The 25282-nt window shown below is 40.9% G+C and overlaps 2 protein-coding genes across 7 annotated transcripts in view; one reads left to right on the top strand and one right to left on the bottom strand.

Annotated features, from left to right (window-relative positions):
* LOC129738944 (WD repeat-containing protein 20) overlaps positions 1-25282 on the bottom strand; it is a 74253-nt gene that overhangs the window by 33422 nt on the left and 15549 nt on the right. The gene's annotated exons all lie outside the window — the stretch shown is intronic.
* LOC129738945 (uncharacterized) overlaps positions 10330-25282 on the top strand; it is a 31997-nt gene continuing 17044 nt past the window's right edge. For 2 of the 6 annotated variants that reach the window (XR_008735696.1, XR_008735693.1), the window contains exon 1: positions 10330-13040. Coding sequence is in view for 1 of the 6 variants with exons in the window: in XM_055730276.1 (XP_055586251.1) it covers positions 12413-12523; positions 12572-13040; positions 13307-13443 (717 nt within the window). In the remaining 5 variants the exon portion in view is untranslated. Of the gene's footprint in view, positions 13041-13306; positions 13795-25282 lie in introns of those variants that run through there. The other 4 variants (XM_055730276.1, XR_008735694.1, XR_008735695.1 and 1 more) reach the window with 4 other exon arrangements.

The raw sequence follows: 25282 nt of genomic DNA, 5'->3' as shown, positions 1-25282 counted from the left end.
TTTGTTTTATATCAACATTCGAGTTCCGTATAAAACAAACAATTTTATAATGTTACCATCCAAATCTAAAAACATCAATAAAATTTCTGTCGATGAAATAAAATCCGATTTTTATCGGTTATTCGTTCATAAATTTATCATTATCATCAACACCTACCGTTTCCAATAAATAATTTACAAAAAAAAATCAACACCTACTATTAATCATACGCTAAAATGATGTTCAGATGATCAGTACAAGTTTGTTCACCTTCAACGTATAAAACAGAGGTTCAAATATAATGTTTTGCAGTCCGAAATTTTTAAAAATTTAATTACAAATAAATCGTTTTTTTATTTTCAAAATTCGCTTTTCAATTCGCTGTTTGTTGTATCTCAAAATTTAACAAAATGAAAATAGTTTCAATCGTTCATTTAAAAAATGATTATAAAATTTGCATAGTTTCAATGTTTATTTCAATAATTTTCTTTGAACTTTCATATAACTGATCAACACATTGAAATGATTGATTTCATTTTTATGTGAATTAGTTAAAAATAAATGGAATCATGATCAATTATAAATAAAACGATTAAAAACTTAAACGAAGTTTTAAAGACGAACGATAAAAACATTTTTTCACGTACGACTAATCCAGTCTACAAACTCTCGAATTATCTAGTACGGCCTGTTATGAGCTTTTGAGTATGATGAACATATTTTTTCTATAAGGAATTGTGTAAAAAATCAATATAATAAATAAATGATGCGAAATACAACTGTAAAACCAATTTATAAAAATTGTATTAAAAGGGCCTATAAAGTTCATATAACAAATTTATTATAGAACACATAAAAAAAAAACATATGTAATTCTCAATTTGGTAGGTATTCAATAAAATGAGGTACATATTTCAATTTTCTAACATCTTACCAGTGGTAAGTTAGCACAATGAAATCCATCCAACGAATCTTCTAAATAATTATGAGTTTTATTTATTTTCCTAGTTTGTCAGTTTCATAGTGAAAATATTTGTTGTCATTTTCAACCCTCCAAAGTTGTTCGGGTCAATATGAACATCATGCCAATATACTGAAAAACTGGGATTATTGAAAGACCAACTATGTTCTATCAAAATGATAATCAAATTAACAACAAAAAAATCGGTTCATTCAAAAAAGAAATACAGCTAAGCAAAGCCAAAATTGGATGTCGTTTTTTAAAGTAAGACTTTTTTCAAGCGGAAGATTCTAAATGGCGGTCAAAACATTCATAGCATCCCAACATATCTAAACATATCTAAACATTAAACATTCAAATACAGAAAAGCTGTCACAAGTTATAAGTATTTTAAAAATATATATTTTTTTAATTTTTTTTCTGAACCAGTTTCTTAAAAGCTTGTAATACATATCGCCTTAATTTTGGAATGTTGAGTAGCTTGAATAAATTATAACCTACACAATGAATATGATATCATAAAAATCGGATAACATTTACGGCCGGGGGAACGTCATCAAACTGCAACTCAAATTTCCCAGAAACGGATGTTTTGCGAACAGCTTTGGAAGGTTAATATTTTGCTCATTTATGCCATTTGTTATATTTTTGACATTTTTTAATTTTTGATCTTTTTTTTGTCAATTTAGCTATTTTTGATATTGAATGTCGTTTTTCCATTTGTGTCATTTTGATAATTTTTTCATTTTTTTTCCTTCAATATTTTCAAAATTTTACATCTTTTCTACTCGCCATGCGATGATTTATCCATTTTATGATTGCATTTTTTAATGCCTCAGAAATATAAACATTGTTGATGATATTTGCGGAGCGATAGTTGCAATAGTAATTTCCAAACATTTTAACAAATCACCGGTTTTCTGAAAAACAACCTAGTTCCAGAAAAACAAATTTTCGGTAAAATTTTTTTCTTCTTTTTTTTGGCCGACAGACAAAAAAATTTCATAACAATTTTTAAGAATCAACCATATATATTTGAAACGGTTTTACCACCCCATACATAACTCCAAAAATGTTCAAAAAACAGCATTGAAATTGATTTACATACGCACAAACGATAGAAAAACTAACTGAAGAAAATAATTCATACCACATTCAACACCCAGGCATACACAGGCAGACACATTCAATTTCAGTTCAACCAGCCACTGTAAGTACAAAACTCGGTACGAACCCGAAGCGAACCAGGGTACGAACATCGGCGCGCACTCGGGTACAATAAATGTGCTCGAGTTCAGGTTCGAACTAAACCCAAGTACAAGCTTGTGTGCAAGTTCAGAGAAAACTTGCGCCTGGATTTCCGCACTCAAGTTGAACTCGGTACATGTTTTCGTGAAGACTGAATCTCAGTTCAACCAGCCACTGTGAGTACAAAACTCGGTATGAACCCGAAGCGAACCAGGGTACGAACATCGGGGCGCGCACTCGGGTACAATAAATGTGCTCGAGTTCAGGTTCGAACTAAACCCAAGTACAAGCTTGTGTGCAAGTTCAGAGAAAACTTGCGCCTGGATTTCCGCACTCAAGTTGAACTCGGTACATGTTTTCGTGAAGACTGAATCTCAGTTCAACCAGCCACTGAGAGTACAAAACTCGGTACGAACCCGAAGCGAACCAGGGTACGAACATCGGGGCGCGCACTCGGGTACAATAAATGTGCTCGAGTTCAGGTTCGAACTAAACCCAAGTACAAGCTTGTGTGCAAGTTCAGAGAAAACTTGCGCCTGGATTTCTGCACTCAAGTTGAACTCGGTACATGTTTTCGTGAAGACTGCCCCTAGTAAGAGATCGTAAGGAAATGTGAAACCCCCCCCACCCCCCCCACCCCTATGTGCTTACGTAATTAGTGAACAGCCCCTTATTACGAAAAGTATATGTTGCGATATGTGGTTTGGCTAAATGAGAAACTCGCGAGTAGTGTATATAAAACTAGTATTTTACGATAGACTATACATAATATAAAACTTTAAGCACGAGCTGCTGATCGCAATAAACTTTGGAAAGGTACTGAAGATCTGCTGAATCACGGTGATGACGACACACGATCAGGCGGCATCTGTCAAGCTGACAGCCATCAGCTGTAGAGGCCCACTGGTAAATTGTGCCGTCATTTGACGGTTGGTGAGTTGCCCTCCCAACACCTCCCCCGTTTTAATAAAGATGGTACAGATCGTACCTCGCTGGCTGTCTTCGCATCCTCGAAGACTGGCGAGTAAGAATCGATTCTTGACGTTGGTTGCTATGGAGGTTCGTTGACGTCGCCGATCATTCGATGGTTGTAGCATTTGTTGCATTTGAACTTTTCGGTAACCACAATTATGTGAATTAGATACGATACTAGCGATCTGGCAACATTTTTTTCATTAGGAACCCATCCTTCCTCAACATTTTATTAGCGTGCATCGGACAAGCAGGGAAAATCCCTGACTGGAAAAACAATCATCGAAAGTATCTGCTCGACGAGTCGAAAGCGTACGAGATCGGACCATATTCGGAAAGAATTTCCGACTGGGCATTGTTTTGCTATTTTAAACCGGAAAAGTTGGCGGCAGCTTGAAGCTTGAAGGATGAAAAAATGACAGAACGCCATTACTAGTTCCGGTGGTAAAAGTGGTGGACGTGCCGTCGTAATCAAGTGCGTGGAAAAAATTAAAGTGGCCACAGAGGCCGTGTGCCGATTTGTAGTCCCAAGAGGGAAACGCGTGTGCTCCGCTAGGAGTAAACAAAGAAGGTAGGTTGAGCATCAACCGAAGCCGCAAGACGATTTTTTTAATGATTCGCTTCATCATACGCGATTCGGCTTCTACACCTGGCCTCGTAACACGGCCAGCAACTCAGGGACGACGAACGGAGAATCGCCTCACCGACATCAATCACAAAAGGGCCAAGTAAGTCAGCTGAAAGCGAAATAGAAGAAGGAAAGTAATTCCTCTTTTCTCCTCCCAATCAGGAAAGCCACGTGCTCATCCGGGCCAAAGCCAAAAACCACGAGAAGATCATCAGAAAAGGGGTCGAATTTCGCGAGTAGTCGATTTGAAAAGCAGAAACAAAAGAGAACATTAATCACACGCTTTCATCACCACGACCCCTTTTTACCACCACAATCTTGGGAAAACTTGTTTTTCTCGAGCAAAACCCTTTTGACATTAACCTTGCAAATCTGATTTTCGCAAAATCTTCGGCATTCACCACGTCACCACCAAACCTTCCACCCATCAATCACCATCCATCTGGTGAGCCCAGTTGCAAAACATCCCCACCGGAACAAGCTGCACAGCTACGAGGGCCGCCTCCTACGTTTGAGGTTAACCTGGCCAGGTGGTCGTTCATCAGAGGTGTCGAGATTTCGCTGGATCAGATTTCAATTCCGGTCGCTTCCATTTCGCTACTCCAGTGGCGTGATTCCGGTGGAGCAATCACCTGCTTCGGTCGTGTACGAATTGCTACTCCAGTGGCGACAAAATCCCGGGAAGCAGCAGCCGGGTCAGGTTGCCGAGGGGGTGTGCATCTTCTGGCAGCACATCTGTGCTCAAGGTGGTCCCCAGGCGACATCCGGTAGGATCGGGCACCGTAATCGGTGGCAGCCGCCGCTCACGGGACACGGGTACAGCAATCACCGCAGGAGGAGAGAACCGCGGGAAGTGCGAACAAGTGTCAGGGAAGCCACCACCGCAGGAGGCGAAAGCCGCGTGTACTGTGTGTCGGGTTCGGATTCAGCAATCACCGCAGTAGGAAAGAACCGCGGGAACTGCGAGCTGGTTTTGAGTGTCGGCAACCACCGCAGGAGGCAAAAGCCGCGGGTACTGCGTGTCGGTTTCGGTTCAGCAATCACCGCAGGAGGAGAGAACCGCATGTACTGCGTACAGTTACGTCAACACCATCCAGACGGTCAACGATAGTAAAACAAAAACAGATGTGGCCTCGACTGATTGATTGGAATGCGGCGTGGCGAGCTTCATTAGAATTAAATTATTTTAAACACAAGTGTTTCGGCTAATTGAATTGATAGGAAAGAACCATATGTTCTTTATGTCTAGAAAGACCATATGTTCTTTGTATTAGAATTGTATAAAAAGGGATTAGCAATTGGTAGTAACTTTAGAATCAGTTCAGGTACAGTCAGAGTTAGTTCAGACTTAGGAGTGGTTCTCATAATTGTATGTTGGGTTATTAAGAATAAAATATATTTTTTTATTCAAACCTAGCGTGCAATTATTAATTGGCGCCCGAATAGGGACTAGTGCAAAGTGAAAGTGTTTTAAGTGAAGAAATATCCTGAAGAATCGGTAAACTGTAAGAGGATTTTACCTAATTCAGTTAAACAACAGCACTTCGAATATTAAGAACTGTTAGAGGTTTTCTTAAATTCGAAAAAACCTTTCAAAGTGTCTCTAATCGCGTTAAAAGCAGCCGTGAAAGTGGAACCTGAGTCCGAGAGTACTCGAAAAAGGATTTTTCTGTTTTCATTGAGAGGAGATTCAACTTGTGCTAGTTCATCGCTCCTATATTTCCCGTTGACCCGGAACGGAGGAGTTACTTTTTAGAGAAGTATAAACAACTCATCGTGTGCCCCCACTTCTCCACGAGTTTGTTGGCGTTCCCAACGAATGATGAGGATTTACATGTAAGTACAAAGAAAAATAATTACTCAAATAAGCGTGAACAGGGTGCATACCCCTAAGTGCATCGGCAATCCGTAATTTGAAAGAAATCAAAAGAAATAAAAGAAAAATAAAGTGAAAAAGTTGATAAAATAGAAAATAAGTGAAATAATAAATTAAAGCAAAAGTGAATTGAATTTTCACCATAATTATATTTGATTTGAAAGAAAAAGTGAAAAATCAAGTGAAAATTAAATTTAAGATTAATAAGTTATCACAATTATAAAATTATTGAGAAAAAAATAAAGTTCATTTAAAAAACTAAAAGGACAATTTTTAAATTGAAACAGCTTACGAATTTCTTAAGCATCAACCCAAATTGTTCCTTTATAAAATATAACAAGATAAAAAAATACAAAAAAAATAAAATAATCATAACATTCTTTTCAGCTCATTAATCAAAAACATTCTTTTCAGCTCATTAATTAATTTTTATTTTCAGCATAATAATATTTTTTGTTTTCAGCATTTTTCAAAATACCATCAAACATTGACGAATTAGTCAATACTTTTAGTAACCTTCAAATTAAATTCCCAAGAATTCCTAAAATGAATTCTGAACAAATTTCTGCTCTTCTAAATAGGATAAGTGCCCTTGAGAGATTGGCATTTCCTACGGAAACTGATGATAGCGATCCACCAATTCATTATACAAAACCTGATGGATCACCAGTTAATTTATCAATTTTAGAAAATTTTTCAGATTTAGTAAAAGGTTTACCCGTTTTTACTGGAAATCCAACTGAACTTAGTCATTGGATCCAAGATGCGGAAACTCTTGTAAAATTATACACTCCAAAAGAAAATTGTAATATTGATTCAATTAATAAATTTCACATGGTTTGCAGAGCCATTAGAAGAAAAGTACAGGAAGAAGCTAATGATGCTTTAGTTGCATCTAACGTTAACATAAACTTTTATAGTATCAAAAAAGTTTTATTGACTTACTATGGAGAGAAACGAGACTTAACAACATTGGATTATCAGTTAATGAATACGCAGCAAAGAGGAAGACCTTTGTCGATATTCTACACGGAAATATCTAAACTGTTGTCTCACATTTCTAATCACGTAAGAATTAGCAACGAATATTCTCATCCAGAAGCAATAAAAGCTATCATAAATTGCTATAATAGAAAAGCAATTGATGCTTTTATGAGAGGATTGGATGGCGATATTGGAAAATTTTTAAGAAATTTTAACCCGGATTCTTTAGCTACAGCTTATAACTATTGCATTACGTATCAAAATGTAGAATTCAGAAAGAATATTATACGCAGAGTTCCAGATGTCCCACCGAGACCACAACCCAGGATTCAACCTCAACAACAACCTCAACGGAATCAACCAATATTTGTTCCGGTACCCATGCAAAATTATAGATATACCAATAATCAATCTTTCCAGCCAAAACCGCAACATCAAACATTTCAACCACGACCACCAGTTCCAGCAAAATTAAATAAACCAGAACCTATGGATGTAGATCAATCCATAAGATCTCGACAGGTAAATTATGTAAATCGGCCTTCTACTTCAAGACCTCAACCACCCTTCAAAAGACAAAGAGTATTTAATGTGAATACTCTAGATCCTGATCCTCAATATTCCACAATATTGGAAGAAGAAGAAAATATTCAAACTGAAGACGATTTTTCAGAAGATGTAGAGTTAGATTCTCTGACATTTGAAAAGTATATGCAGACATACGAAAAGCAATGTAATAAAACTGAAGAAACTGAAGAATTTGTGCAGGAATATGAAGATTGTGCGGATTTTAATTTTTTAGAATAAAATCTACTTTACCATATTTTTTATTCTATGGTAAATTGAGAGAACCATTAAAAGTTTTAGTAGACACTGGGTCTAATAAGAATTACATTCATCCCAAGTTTACGAGAAGATTTCATAAAGTTAAAAAACCTTTTAAAGTATCTTCTGTTGGAGGAGATCTTAAAATTGAAAAATATTCACAAGGAAGATTTTTTAAACCATGTTCCAATCTTATAGTAAAATTTTATCACATGGAAGAATTAAAGACATTTGATGCAGTTTTAGGTCATGATACCTTAAAAGAATTGAAAGCAATTATTGATGTAAATAATGAAAAGATTATTTTGCCCAATAATTATGAAATTCCATTATTACAGAAAGAATTTCAACAAATTAATAAAATACAAATTAGAGATGATCATTTAAGAACTTATGAAAAAAATGGTTTAATGAAAATTTTAGATAAATATCAAGATTTATTTCAACCCCCTGATGAAAAATTGCCATTTACAACTAAAATTAAAGCTACTATTAGAACAACTGATAATGATCCGATATATAGTAAATCATATCCTTATCCTCAAACTTTTAAAGATGAAGTTGAGAAACAAATTCAGAAATTATTGAATGACGGAATTATTAGAAAATCTCATTCACCTTACAATTCACCTGTATGGATTGTTCCTAAAAAAATGGATGCCTCAGGACAAAAGAAATTTAGAGTTGTAATTGACTATAGAAAATTAAATATCAAAACAATTAATGATAAATATCCGATACCTGATACAGCCGCAGTATTATCAAATTTAGGAAATAATAAATATTTCACAACTTTGGATTTAGCATCTGGTTTTCATCAGATTGCAATGTCAGAATATGATATTGAAAAAACAGCTTTTGCAGTAAACAATGGTAAATATGAATTTTTAAGAATGCCATTTGGACTTAAAAATGCACCTGCAATATTTCAAAGAGTTATGGATGATGTTTTAAGAGAACATCTTGGAAAAATTTGCTGTTTATATTGATGATATAATAATTTTTGGAAAAACTTTAGAGGAACATTTGAAAAATTTACATACTGTATTTGAAACTTTAAGAAAAGCTAATTTTCGAATTCAACCAGATAAATCTGAATTTCTTAAACAAGAAGTAGAGTTTTTAGGATTTATTGTATCCCAAAATGGTTTAAAACCTAATGACAAAAAGGTTCAATGTATTAAGAATTACCCTCAACCAAAATGTTTGAAAGAATTAAGAGCATTTCTAGGACTTTCAGGTTATTATAGACGTTTCGTCAAAAATTATGCAAAAATTGCAAAACCCCTGACAAAACTCTTAAGAGGTGAGGATGGCCATCGCCAAATTCTTAAAAATGAATCTAAAAATTTTAAAATTAATTTAGATGATGACGCAATTAAATCATTTAATTGTCTTAAAAATATTTTGAGTTCTAAAGACGTATTAGCGTTCCCAGATTTTACTCGTCCATTTATTTTAACTACTGACGCCTCTGATAAAGCTATTGGTGCAGTACTTTCACAAAAATTTGATGATGGAGAAAGACCAATTACATTTATTTCAAGAACTTTATCTCAACCCGAAGAAAACTATTCAACAATTGAAAAAGAAATGTTAGCAATAATATGGTCATTAAACAATTTAAGAAATTATATTTATGGTATGAAGATTTTGATTTATACAGATCATCAACCATTATCTTTTACGATTTCTCCAAGGAATAACAATGCAAAATTAAAAAGATGGAAAGCTTACCTTGAAGAACATGATTATCATATTGAATATAAACCAGGTAGAGCTAATGTGGTTGCAGATGCTTTATCTCGCATCCAAGTTAATTCTTTAACACCTACGCGACACTCGTCAGATGATGATGACAATACTTTTATCCCCTCTACTGAAGCACCTATTAACGTTTTCAAAAACCAACTAATATTTATTCCTAACCAAAATTCAAATTATCAATTAGAAACACCGTTTCCAGAATTTAAAAGACATATATTTTGTGAGCAAACTTTCGATAATGAATTCTTATTGAATAAATTAAAAAGATATTTCAATCCAAGAGTCATTAATGGAATATTTACCAATGAACCAATCATGGGTAAAATTCAAGAATTATATAAACAACATTTTAATCCAAAATTAATTAAAGCAAGATTTTCACAAATCAAAGTAAGAGATATTTCGGATGAAAATTTACAATTAGAAAAGATTAAAGAAATACATGAAATTGCTCATAGAAATTCAAAGGAAAATGTGTTCCAATTGTTAAAAAAATGTTACTTTCCCCAAATTGGAATTAAAACACGAAACTTTATTCGTAATTGTCAAATTTGTAAAACAGAGAAATATGAAAGAAATCCCCAAAAGTATATCGATATTAAAACCCCTAATCCTACTTATCCAGGAGAGATAGTTCATATAGATATATTCGAGTTCAGCACACAAAATTATTTTATAACATCATTGGATAAATTTTCAAAGTATGCCAAAGTCAAACCAGTAAAAGGAAAATCTTTAAATGATATAGAGAATGAACTTATTGAGTTATTAATAGATTGGGATTTACCAAGATTAATAGTTATGGATAATGAACCAACTTTTGTTTCAAATGTATTAGAACAAAGAATTAAAAATTTAGGTATTGAAATTTTCAGAACTCCAGTTCATAGATCAGAAACAAACGGACAGGTAGAAAGATTTCATTCAACACTTAGAGAAATAATCAGATGTATTAGACACAAACATAATACTTTACCTTTATTAGATTTGGTATTAATGGGAGTTCATTATTATAATTACACTTTTCATTCTTTTATAAAAGATACACCAAGAAACATTTATTTAGGTCCTACAGATAATATTAATATTCAAGAAAGACAAGTAATTCGAGATAAACTGAATGAAAAAATTATAAACTTATACAATAGAAAAAATGAGAAAATCATACCTAGAAGTTACCCAACTTTTGAACCAAATTCAACAGTATTTGAAAAAACATTCGATAGAATAAAAAGAGAAAGTAGATACAAACCAATTATTGTAAAAGAAAATCATGATTCATACATAATTGATAATAGAGATAGAAAAATTCATAAAGTAAATTTACGGAAAAAATAATGATTCATATCTTCTTTTCTTTTTATTTACAGAATATTAGGTGTATTAAGCACAATTATATTACAAATATATTCTATCCTTCAAATACACGATCTTTCAAATAATCCACTAGCAATAATCCCTTTAGGACAGGCAAAGATTAAAACAGGTTATTTCAGAATATTACACCCAATTGATTTGATACAAATAGAAAACACAATAAACAATGTAAATCGAGAAATTCAAAACAAGATGATTAAAAATCCTTTAAATGATTTGATTCTGATAAAAAATTATAAATTATACGAAACATTCATGAAATTGAAGCCGTTTAGTTCAAGCAGACCAAAACGATGGGATAGCATCGGCAAAACTTGGAAATGGATAGCAGGTACCCCAGACGCAGATGACTTGAAGATGATCAACACCAGCATCAACTCCTTGGTACTCCAGAATAATCAACAAGTATTAATCAACGAAGAAATTGGAAAACGAATTCAGGATATAACAGCAATCACCAACCAAGTTCTGAAAGCTGAAAAAGAGAGAACGAAGAACCGATCTTTGGAATTTAATCAACTCATAATGTTATCAAACCTTGATTCACTACAAGATCAAGTCGAGACATTGGAAGAAGCGGTTTTAATGGCAAAACATGGAATTCCCTGTAGTAAGTTATTAACGATACACAATTTTAATAACATTGCTACTTATCTAGCCAAATATGATATGTTTATATCATCATTTGAAGAATTATTATCAAAAGCCAAAGCACAAGTTATGATGAACACAACACATATTCATTATATCTTAAAAATTCCGCAATTATCAATCAATACTTATGAACACATCTATGTTGATTCGATAATTAAGAATGACAAAAGAATTTCCATAAAGCAAAATTATTACTTACGAAATTTATCTCATATTTATGAATTGAAACATTCTTGTTCAAATGAAGCAGAATATTTCTTATGTGAGAATCAAGACATTGATATTCCACCACATTGCATAAAGGAATTGATATTTGGACAACATACAAATTGCACCTTTGAACGAGTCTATTCAAAAGGATTAATAAAAAGAATAACGGATGCAACAATTTTGATTAATGATGCAGTTATCGAAATAACATCAAATTGTAGCAATAACAATCATATTCTTAATGGATCATTTTTAATCCAATTTGAACAGTGCAATTTAAGAATAAATGGAGAATTATATTCGAACTATGAGATGACATTACCAAATAATCCTTATCATCCAACAACAGGATTATTAGTGAACGAGATAGGAATAATTGACTCACCAACCCCGGAGTACTTGACGAATTTAACATTATCCCACCGTGCAAAAATGGATTTCATCGAACTACAGAACCAGTCATTGGAATGGAAATTCAACCTATTTGGATCATTCACCGGAACATTGGTAACGATAACTATAATTTATTTTGCCATTCGTTTAGTTCTTTCTAGAAGGAATTCGCTTCAAATAAACATCAAGCCTGAGAAGATAGACGAAACAGCATTGACAGAAATATCAACAGAGCCTGAGTCTTCAACAAAACAGTTGTCGGAGGAAAAACAAAACGAGATTGAAAAATTCCTGAATGTATCAACACCTTATCGAAACATTTGAGCTTCTGGAAGAAGTCACTTAAGAAGGGAGGAGTTACGTCAACACCATCCAGACGGTCAACGATAGTAAAACAAAAACAGATGTGGCCTCGACTGATTGATTGGAATGCGGCGTGGCGAGCTTCATTAGAATTAAATTATTTTAAACACAAGTGTTTCGGCTAATTGAATTGATAGGAAAGAACCATATGTTCTTTATGTCTAGAAAGACCATATGTTCTTTGTATTAGAATTGTATAAAAAGGGATTAGCAATTGGTAGTAACTTTAGAATCAGTTCAGGTACAGTCAGAGTTAGTTCAGACTTAGGAGTGGTTCTCATAATTGTATGTTGGGTTATTAAGAATAAAATATATTTTTTTATTCAAACCTAGCGTGCAATTATTAATTGTACTGTTATAGGTATCAGCAACCACCGCAGGAGGCGAGAGCCGTGTGTACTGCGTGCTGATTTCAGTGTCGGCGACAACTGCAGGAGGCGAAAGCTGCGTGGACTGCGTCCAGAAGCAGGTGGCCAGAACGACTGCAGGAAGCAAAAGGCGCGTGTGCCGCGCTCGACAACAATCGTTTCAATCAGGAAAGCATCGGTCGGTACGACAGAGTCTTGCTACTGGTTCGGCAGCCTGAGCTGCATCACTACAGCCGCAACAGTATTAGAGGCAGCAATCGCATCGGCGGGAAGAATCAATTGCCATATACTTCCGTTTGTTCCAGTGACTGGATTCTCAGATGTCTGGAGGCGCTGGTCAGCGCCTCAAGTCAATCCGCCACGCCAAAGGGCTAGCAGCCACGGTGGAATTCAACGAGCGGCAGACAGCAGGAGAATGCATTCAAATGCAAGCCGTAAGTGAGCAAACATGTACACGGAAAATAAATATTATGTTGTTGTGACTGGGAAAATTGGAGATAAATGTTGCCCAATATGGAAATTTAACTGCCATTCTTAACTTTATTTTTTGTGGCCTCGTCCACGGTAATGCTACCGTTATACATTTCTTGGAGTTGGGCCGGCAGTTCGACTTCCGGCTCAGGCGTAGGACGTAGACCTTAACTGTCCAGGAGAATAGACAACGGTACTTGAGTTGTTTCCGGTATTGCTTCCTTTTCAGCTTCGTACCGAGTCCGCAGTTGGTTGCAGTGGGATCGGATAAGGTTTTGTTTGGATGGTAGCCAGATGTTATACATCACCCGACCGATGCGCTCGATGACCATTCCAGGCTGTCAGGTCCATTTGTTGAAGGCGTAGACCTTAGCCCAGACGAGATCTTGAGGATCGTAGATACGCTATGTGGTTTATCTATAGGTGAGGACAAGAACACCCGATCAGAAGAGCATATCAAAATCGTTACTCAAACCTATCTTAGCGAGATATTTATATCTAACTCAGTTATAGTTTTGAAATGAGATTTATTGTTTATGTTTTTTTCTAAAACAGAATTATATCTACTTTTGATAAAATAATTTTTTCAAACACATTTTTGGAAGCTTTAAGTTGAAATTAATCGATTACCTATATGAATGAAAATAATAATTTTTGAGGCATCGTTTCATTTATATTTTCAAAGCTTAAGTATTTATATTCAATCTAGTACTATAATCAACCTGTTTTCTTTTATTTAGAAGTATGAGTCGAAAGAAAAAGACTGGGGGCTGTTGTTTTTCTCTGTTTTGGTCTGCCTGCTATAAAAGCGGCTATTGGATTTTCGAAACGTTCATTTCAGTAGGTACATCTAGTATTTCTTCTCAAATCCTGATAATCCTATTCCAATTCATTCTAATTTCAATGCATCAGGTAAACTTTCAATGTATTCCATTCACCTGAACGACACTCGAAGTCGACTGCCTGCCCGTCCGCACGCATCTCTTTTAAAATTCCAATAGTCCGATTCAAATTCTTCAAGTAAACGTATAGAAATTCCCATCGTCTAGTTTCAATCCACACAAACGACTGCCTGATTCCCGTGCTCACGGTTCCCTTTGAGAATTCCAACTGTCCGATCCCGATCGGGCCGATTCATCAAAATTCCAATTCATCAGATACACTTATGTGAATTCCCATTGGCCAATTCTATGGAACGCAAACGGCTGCCTGTCTTTGCGCGCCGTCCTATAAACAAGCAGCCGGGATCGAGCTATGCAGAATCAGTACGAAAATAAACAACTAACTTCTATGAAGCTCAGGTAGAGTAGTAAGCAAGGACGCACAACTGGTAGGATGGGATGGGATTGGAAAAGTGATGAGCTCGATTCTCATCTATTATCGCCATCTTTTTTTGCATACAAATCCAATAAGATTTTTAGTTTATATATCCTATCTGGATGAGTTATAATTTTGTTTAAATTATAACAACGGTTGATATGATTAAGTTATGGTTGCATAGACTTTTTGATATAATTTGAGATATTTTAACATCCTACGAGTACTAAATTATAACTCATCCAGATAGGAAAAAATTGAATATCAAAATATCTCATCTTGATATAATTTAGTTTTTCTCTTCTGATCGGGCACCCTTGCACGAGTGTGAGAATCAGTTTTTTCAATGTTTTGATTACTACGTCACAAACGTTCATGAGCGTCTCGACGTTGAAGACGCCATTCACCGACGGCATACAATGGTTCATGTAATTTCGAAAATCTCAATCAAAGCACCCTTTTATTTACGCTTTTTCTTCCTGACGCCTAGTACGCGATGCTATTAGTTCAAAATAATAAACAACTTTATTTGCGTTCCAAACATTCCTCCTAATGAGTTTGTTGTGGGTTGGATTCCGGAAGATGAGCTCAGTAAACAAATCCTCAAAATTTATCGTTGGGACAATTTAAAGCTACAATTTATTGAGTGGTTTTGATGATAAAATTTACATAGTGTTCCGTCTCACGACATAACTTGACGAACATAATTCCTAAAATTCACTCGGTCCATGGCAACCGTTCTCCAATTTCTCGGGCACTCCACGTTCGCCAGATCACGCTCCACTTGGTCTAACCACCTTGCTCGTTGCGCCCCCGCTCGTCTTGTTCCTACCGGATTCGTAGCGAATACCTGTTTTGCAGGACAGTCGTCCGGCATTCTCGCAACATGTCCCGCCCAGCGTATCCGGCCAGCTTTCACCACCTTCTGGATACCGGGTTCGCCGTAGAGTCGCGCGAGCTCGTGGTTCATCCTTCGCCTCCACACTCCGTTCTCCTGTACGCCGCCAAAGATGGTTCTTAACACTCGTCGCTCAAATACTCCGAGTGTACGCAGGTCCTCCTCGAGCAATATCCATGTCTCGTGCCCGTAGAGAACAACCGGTCTAATGAGCGTCATATACAGGTTACACTTCGTACGAGGGCTAAGTCTTCTCGACCGCAGTTGCTTGTGGAGTCCATAGTAGGCACGACTTCCGCTGATAATTCGCCTCCGGATCTCACGGCTGGTGTCATTGTCTGCGGTCACCAGTGAGCCGAGATAGACAAAGTCTTCGACTATCTCCAGCTCGTCGCCGTCGATCGTGACCTTGTTACTACTGGACAAGCGGGTTCGGTCGGTCTCGGTTCTGCAGGCCAGCATGTACTTCGTCTTGGGCGTATTAATCATCAACCCAATCCTTCCTGCTTCGCGTTTCAGTTTGCGGTAGATGTCTTCCACCGCCGCAGATGATCTGCCGACTATATCAATGTCATCGGCAAAGCAGATAAGTTGACTGGATCTGTTGAAAATCGTGCCCCGCATTTCGCCCACCGCTCGTCGAATAACACCTTCTAGCGCCACGTTGAACATCATGCAGGATAGACCATCACCTTGTCGAAGCCCCCTGCGCGATTCGAATGAACTCGACAATTCACCCGAAATCCGCACACAGCACTGCGTTCCATCCATCGTCGCCTTGATCAGTCTAATCAGCTTCCCGGAAAAGCCGTTCTCGTCCATGATTTTCCATAGCTCGTTACGGTCGATCGTGTCGTATGCGGCTTTGAAGTCGATGAATAGATGGTGCGTAGGGACTTGGTGTTCACGGCATTTCTGGAGGATTTGCCGTAATGTGAATATCTGGTCCGTCGTAGACCGTCCCTCCATGAAGCCGGCCTGATGACTTCCCACGAATCTGTTTGCTTGCGGCGTTAGGCGGCGGAGTAGGATTCGGGACAACACTTTGTAGGCGGCATTGAGGACAATGATCGCTCGGTAGTTCTCACAGTCCAATTTGTCGCCCTTGTAGATGGGGCATATTACCCCCTCCTTCCACTCCTCCGGTAGCTGTTCTATGTCCCAGATCCGCACTATCAACCGGTGTAGACAATCGGCCAACTTGTCCGAGCCCATTTTGATGTGTTCAGCTGCGATGCCATCCTTCCCAGCAGACTTGTTTCTATTCAGCTGGCGAATGGCTTCCTTAACTTCACTCATCGTTGGGAGTGGCTCCTCTTCGTCGTTGGCTACGCCGGCGATAAACCTTCCCCTACCGTCTTGATCTCCTGCATGTGCGCCGTTCAGGTGTTCATCGAAGTGCTGCTTCCACCTTTTGATCACCTCACGATTGTCCGTCAGGATACCCCCGTCCTTATCCCGGCACATTTCGGCTTGCGGCACGAAGCCTTTGCGGGATGCGTTGATTTTCTGATAGAACTTTCGTGTTTCTTGGGAACGATGCAGCTGCTCCAGCTCCTCGAGCTCCTCCTCCTCCAGGCGGCGCTTTTTCTCCTGGAAAATTCGGACTCGCTGCCTCTTCCGCTGTCGGTGATTTTCCACATTTCGACGGGTGCCTCTTTGCACCACTGCCGCCCGCGCGGCATTCTCTTCGTCCATCACCCTCCTACACTCCTACATGACGTTCTCCGCAGCACTGTTGATGGCTGTTTTGATGGTATCCCAACAGTCCTCGAGAGGGGCTTCGTCAAGCTCGCCCTCTGCCGGCAGCGCTGCTTCGACCGATTGCGCGTAGTCTGCCGCGACCTCAGGTTGCTTCAGTCGCGCGATATTTAACCGAGGCGGGCGCCGGTTTCGCGTGTTGTTCACTACGGAAAGTTTTGGGCGCATCTTCACCATCACCAGATAATGGTCCGACTTGATGTTGGCGCCCCGACAGGATCTGACGTCGATGATGTCCGAGAAGTGCCGGCTGTCGATCAAAACGTGGTCGATCTGTGATTGAGTTTGGTACGGTTATCTCCAGGTGTACTTGTGTGGGAGGCGGTGCTGGAAAAAGGTACTACGTACGGCCATTCGTTTGGAGGCGGCGAAGTCGATAAGTCTGAGGCCGTTTTCGTTGGTCAGCTGGTGCGCACTGAACCTTCCAATTGTCGGTTTGAATTCCTCCTCCTGGCCGATCTGAGCATTGAAATCCCCGATGACGATCTTGATATCATGTTTTGGGCAACGGTCGTATTCACGTTCCAGCTGCGCGTAAAATTCGTCTTTGTCGTCACCGGTACTTCCGAGGTGAGGGCTGTGCACGTTGATGATGCTGATGTTGAAGAACCGGCCCTTGATTCTCAACCGGCACATTCGTGAGTTGATCGGCCACCACCCGATCACGCGCTTTTGCATCTTTCCCATCACTATAAAAGCTGTTCCAAGCTCGTGTGTGTTGCCGCAGCTCTGGTAGATGGCACGACCATCTGGATACGTTCGTACCGTGGAGCCCCTCCAGGCTACCTCCTGCAGCGCTACGATGTCGAATTTGCGGCTCTTCAATTCGTTGGAGAGCACGTGGGTACTGCCCACAAAATTTAGAGATCGGCAGTTCCATGTTCCAAGTTTCCAATCGCTAGTCCCTTTTCGTCGCGTGGGTCTTTGCCGATTTCCATCCGAAATTTGTTGTTCGTTGTTCGTTGCTTATGTTTTTTGTAGTCACAGGCTCGCAAGGCCCGCAGCTAACCCCACTATCTCGCAGGAGGACCGTCGTGATGTTGCTGTTTTGGGTCCCGAACACCACCAGGACGTTGTTGCACTCCGCACGCCGCCCCTGACATGGAGAACAGACGCGTACGAAGCCCCCTGACTCAGTCTGCATGCGACCAAAGCATCCACCGGGGTTGGGTACCCGATCTCCGCTAAGGTTGCTCGCACCCCAGCTAGCACCACGGGGAGGTAGAGAATCGGAGTTGCAGACAGGAGGTGATATGACCACTACCCGAATGTTGGGTGTATGGGGTCTCGAGTTGCACATTGTCTACCGTTCACTAGCCAGCCACTGATGATAAAATTAAGATGTCTATTATACTAACTTACATTACAAGTTTTTTTTCCGATTCTATCAATCTTCGATCCAACACCACAATTCTTGGATGTGTTTCCAGTCCTGATAATATACAAATCAAATTCTGCTCTATTGTACAAAGTAAAAACGACTTACGGTAAGTTCCGGATGGGATGTACTTATGTTGTCAACAAACAGTTTTCTCCAGTCATCAACCTATTCGAATTAATGATTTTATCTGAAATTATTGATGTTTGTTCGTATTTTACATCTACTCACGGTACGTCTTTCATCAGTCGATCATCAAGACCCAAGAAGTCGAACAAAAACAATTGGAACGATAATCTGACCTATCTTAGAAAAACTCTTATCTATAACACATACGATTTTCCAATTTAAATGAATTACAAATTTCTTACAAGTCGTACTAAACAAATTTCACGGTCACAAAAGAATTCCTGCACCAACTCATTACGCTATCATTTCTATCACAAACTCTCTGTCTTCAAAATGGGAAATTCGCCATTCTATCAAGAATAACTTTTTTACAACATGTCAGCGCCCATGAACATGAACATCAACAGATTTCAATGTTTTGTTTTTATTTTCCTTTCCTTATATGCATTCTATTTTCCGTCTGTTCCGCACAGTGGTGAAAAATTGCTTCCAACAGAGTTTCTATGGCTACATTTGGACGCCTTATACTTGACTCCGTGATAGCGTCGCGTTACTTCACAATCGTTCATAAACAACTGTATGGATACAACGAACTAACACTAAAGTTTTTGGTTGTCCCCACCTATAGATAAACCACATAGGTAGATACGAGCTTTCGCGCCGTGTTTGCGATTGAATTGTTCTTCCTGGTCGGTACTTGGCAATTTGTGACACGGCGTAGGCGGGCGAAGTAGTTCCAGGGACGTACGGATGTTCCGGTTGTACATCATCTCGGCAGGAGATTTCCCACCAGGAGCGCTGCGACACGGTGTGGTCCTGTAGCACAGCAGAAAGGTGTCGATGGCTTCGTCGAGGGTTTCCCCCCCCTGCGGTGGTTAGCGACCGTTTAAAAGTGTCGACAAATCTCTCTGCTAATCCATTGGATTGCGGGTGGAATGGTGCTGTCTTGAGGTGAACGATGCCGTGTGGGTCGCAGTACGATTCGAACCGGTCGCTGGTGAGCCGCGTCCCGTTGTCTGTAACGAGCGTTTCCGGCTGACCGTATCTCGCGAAGATTCAACGAAGGATTCGCAAGGTGGCTGCGGTGGTGATGTCCTTGGTTCGTACTACTTCCGGCCATTTTGTGTATGAATCCACCAAAATGAGAAAGTAGTTCCCATCCAGCGGACCGGCGTAATCCAGATTTAACCGCTGCCACGGTTTCTCCGGTGTTGGCTAGGATTCCATGGTAGTCTTCCGGTCGGTCTTGGCTACGCTGGCACATTCGTTGCATGAGCGAACAAGGTTCGCTACTTCGTCGTCGACATTGGGCCAGTATACATACCGACGAGCCAAAGAGCGCATTCGTCCAACTCCGGGGTGCTCTTTGTGGAGTTGTTGGAGAACGCGCTTCCGGAACTTTGGTGGGATGACTAATCTTTCACCATAAAGTAGGCAACCGGTGACAACGGAGAGGCACTCTCGACGTTTTTTTTTTTTTTTTTTTGCCAGGAATTTACCACTAGGTGGCATTCTTCCCTAGTCCTGTCGTTTCTTGTTTTTATTTCGAAATTGTTTCCGGGGACGGCACGCAGGTCCGGATATGGTGGGACAAATTGTTTCAACGGTAATAAAGACCAGATGTGTCAGGAAACAGATTGTTCTAACGGTAATCAGGTCCGTCTCTATAGGGAAACAAAAAGTCCTAGTGGCATAAAAGGCCGGATTTAAAGGAAACATTTTGTCCGAACGGCACGCATGTCCGGCTTGTTGAGAAACAAATTCGGGTGACGGTACGCAGGTCCGGATCGGACAGCGACTAGATTTGGGATAGAAGTTTGGTATTTTTGAGGAAAGTTAACAGTTTTTCCTCTTCGTCAGGGCAACAAGATAAAATTTGGCGCAAATTTTCTGCCAGTCCCTATCCCTCAAAATTAAAGCTGGTCAACATCCACTGACTGTCCTGCCTCATTACCAGAGCCTTGTACACAACAGGTATTTATCCACATCGCACATCTTCACAGATGGCTCCAAAACCGCTGATGGTAGGGTTGGATGCGGTATTACCGACTCCCTCAACCAGCGCAGTATCGCTCTGCCACGGCAATGTTCCGTCTTCAGTGCCGAAGCCTATGCTCTACTGAACGCCTTGCTGAATATTTCTAATAATTCACCTCCTACCACTATCTTTACAGATTCTGCCAGTGTACTGAAAGCGGTCCAAGCAGGTAACATTAAGCATCCCTGGATATCTTCAATATCCGACGAAGCCTTAAACAAAAACGCAACTCTTGTCTGGATACCTGGTCATGCGGGCATACCAGGCAATGAGGCTGCTGACCAACTCGCTTCCATTGCCACAAGTCTTGACCCACTACCAACACCCATCCCTCAACAGGATGCATACCGCGATATCTCTACTCGACTGTCCCTCGCCTGGGAAGAAAACTGGGCAAAGAACCGAACAGACAAACTCAGGGAAGTCAAAAACACCACCCAAAAATGGGTCGATAGATCCAATCCCAAAGAAAGAGTAGCACTCACCCGACTTCGTATCGGACATACCCGAATTACCCAGTCCTACCTCCTCGACAGAGACAACCCTCCTATCTGCCCAGCCTGCAATTGTCCCGTTACCGTAAAACACATTTTGGTCAACTGTCAAATCTATGACCATCAAAGAACTTTCGACGTTGGAAAAATTGTTGAATTCCGGCATCGGTGATACTGGTTTTCTTGGTCGGCCAGCCTTCGTTGACAAAGCGAATCACTTGCTGCAAACTGGTGTCGCTTTTGGTTTCGCTCTGAACTGCCTTGAAGGAGAGCGGGAAAGCTTGAAGTGACTCGTCGACTACGATGCGAACGCTATTTTCTAACTCTAGACTGGCGATTACGTGCTCTTCTTCTGGTCGCACGTGACTGTTGATGAGCCTGGAAAGTACGTCAGCGTGACCGAAGCTATCGGTGGAGATGCACCGAATCTCGAAACCGTAAATAAGAAGAGTAAGGGCCCACCGATGGAGCCTGTTAGCGGTGTAGATGGGAATGCCTTTTTTCGAGCCGAATATTTGCAGGAGTGGTTTGTGGTCGGTCTCGAGGATGAAATGACGGCCGAACAGCATCCGATGAAACCGCGTAACACCAAACACCAGCGCCAAGCCTTCCTTCTCTACTTGACTGTAGTTGCTTTCGGCTTGAGTGAGGCTACGGGACACATGACAGATCGCTTTGACTGACCCGTCGGGAAACCTGTGGGTAATACGGGCTCCCAGCCCGACCGATGACGCATCCGCCGACACCACGATGTCAATTTTGGGGTTGTAGTACGTCAGAAGCAACGGCGATTGTAGCAATTCCCGAAAGCGATCGAATGATTTCTGGCAAGCTGTTGACCACTCGAATTTGGTGCCCGCTTTGAGCAGCTGATCCATCAGCTGACGAAGAGTGCGCATCTCCATCACGTACTTGCCATAATAATTTATGGCACCCAGATAAGACCGAAGCGTCGGAACGTCGTGTGGAGGTGGCATGTTGGCAATGGTGGCCACCTTCTCCGGGTCTGGTCGGATTCCGTCACCATCGAGGATTTGGCCCAAGTATTTTACCTGGCGCATGTTGAAGCTGCATTTTTCAATCTGGACAGTGAACCCGAATTCCTGCAGACGAGTGAGCACAAGTTGCAGGTTGCGGCAGTGCTCTTCTTGAGTTCGTCCCTCTACCAGGATGTCATCCAGATAACCAGCGGTGCAGTCGAGACCGGCGAGCATGGCGTCCATCAACTGCTGGAAGGCCCCCGGAGCGGATTTGACGCCGGGCGACAATCTGGTGAACTGGTAAAGACCCTTGTGTGTGTTGATGGTAAGGAGTGGTTGGCTTGCTGCGTCGACCGGCACCTGGAGGTAGGCGTCGGACAGGTCGATGTGGCTGAAGGATCGACAGTTGGCCATTTTCGTAAAAATGTCCTCGGGCAGGGGCAGCGGGTAGCAATTTGGCTCTAGCGCAGCGTTCAGTCCGGTGGAGGTATCCGCGCATATGCGAACCGTCCCGTTTAGCTTCCGCACGACGACTATTGGGGCCGCCAAGTCGAAAAGTCGATTTTCTGGATGATGTCGAGACTTTCCAACCGGTTCAGCTCTTCCTCCACGACGCTCTCCATGCTGTAAGCCACCGGTCGTTTTGGTCGGAACACCAGCTTTTGGTTTGCCTTCAGCACGAGCTGAATCGGGGTCTTGTTGCACAGGCCTGGCTTGGTGGTGAACACGTCGGGAAAACGGGCCCGGATGTCGGTAACGTCTTGAGTGGGCTGACTGGAAATTTGGTTGCAGAACGATGTGATCGGTTGGTTCCACAAGCCGAATTGGTCCATCAAGTCGATACCTAGAATGTTGAGACGCACGTTAGGAGCTGATACAAAACACTTACCCTCTCTGGTGGTGCTCTAGAGGGTGATGCTGCAGTGTAGCTCCGAAACGAGTTCCAGAGGTTCTCCGGACGCTGTTTTTGCCCGACATGAAACTGGTTGAACCTTCGGACGGCCCAGTTTGACCCATGATTGGTGCGAGATTATGGAGATGTCCGACCCAGTGTCCAACTGGAGTCGGAGGGGAACACCGTTGATGCGGACGTCGATGAATTTCCGCCCCTGGCGGATGTTTCCGGCTGTCACTGTTTTCGCTGAGTGTTGTCGCTTTTTCTTGAAGTTTGTCTTCGGCTGTTGCTTGCTCGGGGCACTTGATGATGATTTTGTTGCAAAACAGGCGCAGTGCCCCTCTCGATTACCCTGCTTGCCGCAGTCACGGCACTTGTGATCGCGGAATCGGCAATCTTTGCTGAAGTGCATTCCTCCGCAGGACCAGTAGGGTGTTTTAGGCTGATCGTGGGAGGTGCTGCCGCTGGTTGAAAGATGCCGGGGCCTCTGGTTGTGAGCAACGTAGTTGACAGCTGACGGAATTTCCACCATGACAGTGTCCATCTTGAGGTTGACGAGGTTGTTGCACTGCTCAACTCCTTGCTGGAGTGTGAGGTCCACTGATTCATTCAGCTTATTGATGAGCCGCGTCCTGATTTCGGCGTCTTGTTTGGATTTGAGGCCACAAACAAACGTCAGAACTTTGAACTGGTCTTCGGTGAGTTCTGATAGTTTGAAGTCGACGCAGGACTTGTTCACCCGGCACGAGTAGGCGAGATAGTCCTCACTGTCCTCCTTGGTTGTCTGGAGGCAATTATACCGTCGACGGAAAATGGAAACAGACGCACCGAACAGCGATTTTAATTTTGCCACCGTTTCGCTGAAGGAAAATTCACGAGCCAGCTTTGGCAAAATAAAGCTGTTGTATCGCTCGTGATCCGGCGGGCTCATTTTCCGTAGCAGGAGCCGTACCTTAGCCGCGTCATCCAGCTTATTGGCGTCTTTCTCGAAGAGATCGCTGTAGCGGAAAAACCACGCGTCGAATGTGTACCCGGTTGCTTTGTCGTACACGAATTCCGCCATGTTGCTGGTCAGGGAATCGAGTACGGTTTCGTCGCGGGACAGCTTGTTGATAGCGACCTGTGTGGCGGACAGCTGCTGTGAAAGCTGGACCATCAGGTTTTGTTGATTGGCCAGGATCTGCACGATCGTATCCGAAAGCGTTGACTGCTGCGCTCCAGCACCGCGTGCACCACTTTGGTTGGTCGCCATCGCGAAATTTTCCACGTGCGCCGATTCACAAAAAACGCGATTTGTACGGGAAAAACGGGCTTACTTGGACAACTCCGCCACTCTCTCGTCGCCACTGTTGCGATATGTGGTTTGGCTGAATGAGCAACTAACGATAGACTACATATAATATAAAACTTTAAGCACGAGCTGCTGATCGCCATAAACTTTGAAAAGGAACTGAAGATCTGCTGAATCACGGTGATGACGACACACGATCAGGCGGCATCTGTCAGGCTGATAGCCATCAGCTGTAGAGGTCCACTGGTAAATTGTGCCGTAATTTGACGGTTGGTGAGTTGTCCTCCCAACAGTATAGAACCATTCTTCAGCCTGTGATCCTTCTCTAAAGAAAAATAACGCCTTTTCGACTCTGTTAATAAATTGAGTTACAGTGGGACTTTTAGAATCACCACTAAACTGAACTCTTCATTTTGAAATGGGAACCTGCCATTGATTCGTTTCACCCATTGATACGCGATAGTTTCTTGAATAATCATTCTCTCTTAATGGAGTCTGAGGCTGGAAAGGTCTTGGTGGAATCGGAGGGGGTCTATTTATTGTTGTTATCGTTGAGGGTGATCTGGCCAACTGCGGTGGCGGTCTTAACGGACACTTTGTAAAACGTTTCTACCGGCGACGGAGTTTCTACGCGTTGATGTTTAAATAATGGTAGCATTTTAGCCATCATTTCGGTCATTTGAGATGCTAAAGTTTGCTGAATGAATTGGCTCATCTCGTTCTTATTACCTTCCATCTGCGGACTGAAATCGAAAGTAGTTGCTTCGTTTTGTTGAATCAAATTTTGTGTATTCGGGATATTCGATCGATTTTGCCTAGTACTACACAGAAAAAAATAATGATTATTACGTGTACTTGAAATGGTTGCCTTTAACTAAATTCAACCCGTAATGTGCAAAACACGCAATTCTCAATTGATTGTTTTAAAATTAACTAGAGAATCATTCAATATTACAGCAAACGTCCTGTAACAAAAAGGAGCTTGACATCTGCCGTAGTTTTACAGGTCGAAAAAAAAGTCACG

This window comes from Uranotaenia lowii, chromosome 1 (assembly GCF_029784155.1).
Source record: "Uranotaenia lowii strain MFRU-FL chromosome 1, ASM2978415v1, whole genome shotgun sequence".
Lineage (NCBI taxonomy): Eukaryota > Metazoa > Arthropoda > Insecta > Diptera > Culicidae > Uranotaenia > Uranotaenia lowii.
The sequence above is the reverse complement of the archived record's forward strand: the minus strand, read 5'-3'. Positions and strand labels throughout refer to the sequence as shown.